This window comes from Myotis davidii, unplaced genomic scaffold, assembly GCF_000327345.1.
Source record: "Myotis davidii unplaced genomic scaffold, ASM32734v1 scaffold1121, whole genome shotgun sequence".
In the NCBI taxonomy this organism is placed as follows: Eukaryota; Metazoa; Chordata; class Mammalia; order Chiroptera; family Vespertilionidae; genus Myotis; species Myotis davidii.
The window spans coordinates 33998-40879 of NW_006291439.1; the positions used below are offsets into that span (position 1 = coordinate 33998).

The 6882-nt window shown below is 47.7% G+C and overlaps 1 protein-coding gene across 2 annotated transcripts in view; it reads right to left on the bottom strand.

Moving 5' to 3' along the window:
* Nucleotides 1-2445: 2445 nt before the first annotated feature.
* The window catches only part of CD244 (CD244 molecule), a 12295-nt gene continuing 7858 nt past the window's right edge, over nucleotides 2446-6882 (bottom strand). For both annotated transcript variants that reach the window (XM_015564572.1, XM_015564570.1), the window contains 3 exons: nucleotides 5530-5595; nucleotides 4270-4314; nucleotides 2446-2698 (listed from right to left, as the gene is read on the bottom strand). In XM_015564572.1, the coding sequence (XP_015420058.1) occupies nucleotides 2660-2698; nucleotides 4270-4314; nucleotides 5530-5595 (150 nt within the window). In that variant the 3' untranslated portion in view covers nucleotides 2446-2659. The remainder of the gene's footprint in view (nucleotides 2699-4269; nucleotides 4315-5529; nucleotides 5596-6882) is intronic.

Genomic DNA, 6882 nt, shown 5'->3' on the forward strand with positions numbered 1-6882 from the left:
TATCCATTCATCTACACTACACCTTTATTTAAAATATATTTTATTGATTTTTTACAGAGAGGAAGGGAGAGGGATAGAGAGTTAGACACATGGATGAGAGAGAAACATCAATCAGCTGCCTCCTGCACACCCCCTACTGAATATATGCCCGCAACCAAGGTACATGCCCTTGACCAGAATCGAACCTGGGACCCTTGAGTCCGCAGGCCGACACTCTATCTGCTGAGCCAAACCGGTTAGGGCTACCCTACATCTTTTGATTGGAGCATTTAATCCATTTACATTTAAGGTTATTATTGCTAGGTACTTATTTATTGCCATTTAATTCTGTATGCCTAAGTTTCCCTATTTTTTTTTCTCATTACAGCAGTCCCTTTAGCATTTCTTGTAATGCTGGCTTGGTGGTGATGTACTCTTTTAGTTTTGTTGTTGTTGTTGTTTTTGCCTGGGAAGCTCTTTATTTCATCATTTATTTTGAATGATAGCCTTGATGGATATAGTCATCTTGGTCACAGATCCTTCCTTTTCATTACCTTGAGTACTTCATGCCATTCCCTTCTGGCCTGAACAGTTTCTGATGAGAAATCAGGTGTCAGCCTTATGGGAGCTCCTTTGTAGGTAACAGTTTACTTTTCTCTTTAAAATTCTCTCTTTGTCCTTAACTTTTGGCATTTAATTATGATGTGCCTGGGTATGGGCCTGTTTGGGTTTTTCTTGCTTGGAGTTCTCTGTGCCTCCTAGACTTGTGTGACTTTTTCCTTTCCCAGGTTAGGGAAGTTATCTGCCATTATTTCTTCAAACCCTTTGTATATTCTTTTCTCCCTTTCTGCCTCTTCTGACACAGCTGCTATTTGAATACTGTTACATTTCATGTTGTCCCACAGCTCCCTTAAGCTGTTCTCAGCACAAGAAACTGGGGTATCTACCTTCTGAGCTCTAACTCCAGAACCCCAAATCCTGGCTTCTGCTCACACAGCTCCAGTCTACTCTGCCCTCCCTCCGCAGAAGAACATCATAGGTGGCTCCACAGAGAATTTTGTGCATTGGCCCTTTAAGAGGGTGCCTGAATTTCCAGTCTTCTCTCTGGCAGACAGCAACCCCACTGCTTTTCACAGCCAGAGGTTATGTGGGCACCCTTCTCAGTTCTGATGCTCTCTGCTGGGGGCCCAGCTTGGGGATTAGATCCCAGAGTTCTCAGTGCACCCCCCCACACCTGGGATATCTCTTCAGAATTTCAGCTGCTCTCTGTGGGAGCCCCACCAGCCCTTTCACACTCTGTCCCTCTTACCAGTCTCTATGTGGTCTGCACTTTCCATCCTTGGTTAACAGGGTTCTCTCCAGTGATTGTTTTATTGATTATTTAGGAAGTTTTTGTATTTTAGTTGTAATTCCAGTTTGGTCCTGGGAGCGTGTCTGTGTAGCATCCACTTACTCTACCACCTTTTTTAATCTCTTAGTATAGATATTTTAAAGATGTTCATTCTACCAATCCATGAGCACAGTATATTCTTCCACTTGATTATATCATCCTCTTTCTCTTTTTTCAAAGATTTGTAGTTTTCAAGTACAAGTCTTTTACCTCCTTAGTTAAGTTTATCCCTAAGTATCTTAATTTTTATTTCAGTGGTAACTGGGATTGTTTGTTCAGTTTCTCTTTCTGATAATTCATTATCCTATCTAATAAAGACAGAATATGCAAATGTCCATCACTCTGTGACAAAGATGGTGGCGCCCACAGCCAATAAGGAGGGAATATGCAAATTGAAGTGACAAAGATGGCAGTGGTTGGGCTGGGATGCAGGCATTCCGCCCTGCCCCAGCCACTCCAGGCCTCTGGGAAGCTCGTGTGTGCAGGCACGGAACAGCCGGGGCAGGACAGGATGCCTGCTATAGAAGGGGCAGGGGGTGGAGGGAGCTACAGGAGGGCAGCAGGGCCGGAGCAAAGGCAGCTCCACAGGAGCAAAGGCAGAAAGCGGCTCCGGCCAGAGTGAAGGTGGAAGGTGGCAGCCAGAGCAAAGACCTGCGTCCCAGGTGATGGAGGGAAGCCATTGCTGGCAGCCAGGGGAAGGAAGACCTATTCTTGCATGAATCTTTGTGCATCGGGCCTCTAGTTGGTGTATAAAAAAGCCATTGATTTGGGGGTGTTGATTTTGTATCCTGCTACATTGACAAATTCATTTGTTAAATCTAGTAGTTTTCTGATGGAGCCTTTAGGGGTTTCTATGTACAATATCATGTCATCTACAAATAATAACAGTTTTACTTGTGCTTTTCCTATTTGGATGCCTTTTATTTCTTCTTCTTTTCTGATCACTATTGAGAGAGAGAGAGAGAAGGGAGAGGGAGAAACATCAATGCAAGAGCTAAACACCAATTGGCTGCCTCCTACAGCATCCAACTGGGGATCAAGCCCTCCAACTGGGGATCAAGCCCTCAACCCCTTGGTGCAGGTGCCATGCTATTTTAATGGCTGTTAAAAATCATTTTCAAAACAAAATATAGTCCATCAACAAACTCCCAGACTAGGAACTATTATGTAGACTCATATGGTGTCATCCGTTGCACTGATTCCCAACACAGACGCCGGGTCCTAACACAGGGGAGGCCGGCAGTGGCCCCTGGGATTATACAGAAAAGCTCTCCAGCTCCTGGTGTTGAGTCAGGCAGCATGTTGGGCTCTGGGTTGTATCTTTCCAACCTGCAGAAGAAACGGAAGTTCAGACACTCCCACTAGGAGATCCCCAAAACAACCCTGTGGGGTATGAATTGTTAACCCCATTTTACAGATTAAGAAAATGAAGCTCAGAATGACTGACTGAAGTACAGGAGGGGCTTGAATCCAATTCTTTTGGCGCCAGGTCTAGTGTTGTTAACCATGCTTCCTCCTGACTCCCCCTAGATTGCCTGGTGCCAGAAGCCAATCCACCCTTGCTGCTTGACACAGTCACTACAGGGAAGAAACATCTGCACACCTTATTTTTCAAGGGACCTGGCATATATGGCATATGTTTGCTCCCCCTCTTAACGCTATGTGTTTTAAACAGGACCACCTCCCCAAGAAAGGTTGTTTCCCCCAGGTGAGGATTTTTACCTGGAGTTACGAAGAGAATAAAACCCCTTAACTAAGTGCCAGGCGGGTAATTAATCACTTTAACTACGAACAATCACGCTTAAACTACATAATCTTACTTAGGATAATCTCCTTCAGTTACTTCCTTGTAGCTTAATAGAACAATAGAGTAACCTTGGAATGGAGATAAGAAACGCCCTAACCTTTGGAATAGAATGGATAGGATTAAAATCAACTGGTATAAATACAGATGTAACAGGACGATAAACACAGAACTTGGCTGGAGATCCTGGCTGGAGAACCTCACTATGCTGATCAACTGAATGCTGTCTCCATGTCATTCCTTCTTCGCCGACTCCATCCACACCTTTGGGAACCCTTGGACCCCAGGGGGCTGGACCCCAACAGCCTGGGGCCACACAGTGTCCTCTGCAACTCTGGACTGTCCAGGTGGCTTTAATGTGGAGCTGCTGTCAAAATGCCAGGAAGCACAGCAGGCACCCAGCCTCCCCTCCCTTGGGACCAATGGCAACGTTATTATCGGGCCACAGGTGGAAGCTTGGGTGCAGGAGGAGGCTAAGGGGGAAAGAGAGGGGTGCTCTCCGCGCCTTACTTTCTATGGGTACAAATGGGAAGTAGGATTATACCTACTTCACACATTCTGTGGGATTAAATGAGCTCATCCGTATGAAGCCACTGGCAGGCCACCTGCAGCACCCCACCTTAATCCATGTTGAGACCCTGCTTTCCATTCCGAGTGGTCCATGCTCAGGGGCACCTCTGTTCAGTGTTCACCCTAGAAGCAGCGAAGATCACCTGTATTCTGGAATGACTCTCCATGACTTGCTAACTTTAGAAAATCATTCAGACTTGCTAAGCCTCCCTTCTCTGATCTCCCCACCCCACAAACACACTTGGAAGGGAGAGGTGTCCATTGTAGGGTTCAAGCTGGGGAACTAGCCTGGAGATGGCCCTAATTTGAAACTCAATCTCCCCAGTAAGAGCCAAACCCCAACACATGATATGACCTTGTGTTAGACCCTCACTCTGCTGGGGCCTCAGTTTCTTCACCTCTAAGTGAGGATTTGGATTAGAATCTGCCTAAAATCCCTACAGATCTGAGACTCTGTGGATGATGTTGTCACAAGTGCACAATTTCCCAGATATGCTGCAGGCACTAAGCCCATTCAGAATCTTACCCCTTCATAGATGGAAGGGCTGTGGCTCCTCTTCTTAGGTCCAGCCTGAAATTCAGAGGGTAAAAGATCTTAACTTCAGGGTAAGAAATGCCCCGCTCCAAAGTGGTGTGAGAGGTCCCAAAAGGGACTCGGTGCCCAGAGAGCCCTTGAAGTGGCACCAACCAGAAGTGAATGAATCTCCTACCCCAGGAGCCAACCATGGGGTTTTGGTTTTCAGAAGGTGTTAACACATACTTACCTATGATGTGACATTTCTGAACCAAAATCGGTTTAACATCCACAGCCATGCACCCCTCACCCCTCAGACCACACACACACACACACACACACACACACACACACACGGAGCCTTCAGACAAACCTAGTACAAACACGGCTTCCACTGTGTATCTGTTCAATGCATGGCACACACTCACCCAGCGGAGCTCCAGGCTCTCAGTAGTCGGCAGAGTCTTCAGATATAAAACCGAAGCCTGCGGCCAGGTGCTGTGGCCATGTGTGTAGCATGGAACTTAAATATCAATCTCTCTCGCTAAAATCCCAGTTGATTGAATGACTTATTGGAAGGGGGTGGATTAAAAGTCTGAAAATGTATCCTAACCTTCTCCCCCTTTTGATACAAACACACAATCGCTGACCTGCTTGATCGCCGTCCTTCACATCCGCCAGGCTCCCCGCTTCTCATCACCAAGCTCAGCTGATGGTCTGCACTGAGTCCCCTCCCACCCGAGATGAAAAGATGGTACGGGCCCAGGACACCCAGCTCTGTGGTTCCAGGTACCCATACGGGCTGCAAGCCCCCCTTGGATCAGGATTAGAGGGGACTCCGATGGGCTGCCTCAGTCCCAGGCCTCTACCATGAGGTGACTGTTCCCGGAGGTCAACGCTGTCTCTCCAGGTCCCGTGCAATCCTGCCGCTCAGTTCGCATCGGAAACCTCTCTTTCTCTCACCACAGCCTCGGCTGGCCTACCAGGATACTGTGGTTCCTGCACCAATCACTTCCTCTCTGATTGTCCTCTACCTTCCACAGAAACTTCTGGAAACACCTTTAATATATTCTTCTCCCAGACTCAGAGCTGCTGTTTTTCTCCAAACAGAACTAGAAAGGCACTTGCCCATTCACTTTTCAACGGTCATTTAACACAAGTCACTTGGATATATGCAGTGGAAGTCAAGTCACTCAGAAGTGCCAGCCTGAGCTGCAGTGCGCATGCAAAACATACCCCTGCGCCCAAGCACCCCTGGGGGCGGAGGCTCACCTTCCCTGAGGGCAGCACCACTGAATACAGGGTAGTTGCAGTTTCTTGTGATGTGGAAGCGGAAGACTGTTGAGAAGAGAAATGAAATCATTTCAGAGGCATAGATAGATGTAGCACAACCCTAGGGAGGGAGTTACCTCTTCCACCTCTTCCACGCCACCCTCAACCCTGCCCAGAGAGAAGCGTTAAGTGTTGGTTGAAAAAGCCTGGCCTAGTGGGCGGCAGGTCGCACCGCTGAATGCTAGTCCCTCTCTTAAAGACAGTTGCTGCTTTTTTGGAAAATATGTTTGATTTTAGAGAAAGGGGAAGGGAGGGGGAGAGAGAGAGAAACATCATTGGCTGCCTTCTGCACGTCCCCTACTAGGGATTGAGCCCACAACCCAGGCATTTGCCCTGACTAGGAATCAAACCCGGACCTCTCAGTGTATGGGACAACACTCAACCAACTGAGCCAAACTGGCCCTGCACCTGTATTCTCCCCTAATCTTTAGGACACTCCTATCTGATAAGAATGACTATAATTTGCCTCATTCTACAGATGAGCCTCCAAAAGATAAATAGGAAGTCACAGAAGCAGCAGAATTTAAACACAGACTCCCCAGCATTCTTTCCTCAACATCTCCATGTCTCCTTTGGCAACCGTTTTCCTTCTCTGTATCTGAAAGAAGCATCTCCGGCTGCAGGGGAGGGATCTCAGTCTCCCCGGCATCTCCAAGTCCTCTTCTCAGAATGCAATGTGGCTAAACCCAAAGCTCCCGGAAACAATCGCTCTTCTATCTGTGGGCAGAGAAGGAGCCACATACTAAACTGACAGGCTCCGGGGAGGCCTGCAAGGTGGGCCTTATAAACCCAGAGCCCTGCAGCAACCACACAGGACGTCCTGCTATTACAGTTTCCCAACTAAAGTGGGAGTCACGTCCTCGGCCTGCATCTTCCTCCACAAAGGCCAACCCGTACCTGAGCCTGTCTGTTGTCTTTTTGCATCCACCATGGGTAACACCTTTGGAGTGATCCCCTTCTCCAGACCCCTCAGGGCACAACTCCCACCAGAGCAGACCACAGCGCCTCTCATTGTTACTGTTACCATGTTGTTAACTGTTAACTATCCTATACCCACAAACATCTATTCTTTTTTTTTTAATATATTTTTTATTGATTAAGATATTACATATGTGTCCCTGTCCCCACATCACCTTCGATTATAAAAGTTGCCTTGGCTGGTTTGGCTCAGTGGATAGAGCGTCGGCCTGCGGACTGGAGGGGCCCCGGTTCGATCCCGGTCAGGGGCATGTGCCTTGGTTGCGGGCACATCCCCAGTGGGAGGGGTGCAGGAGGCAGCTGGGAGATGTTTCT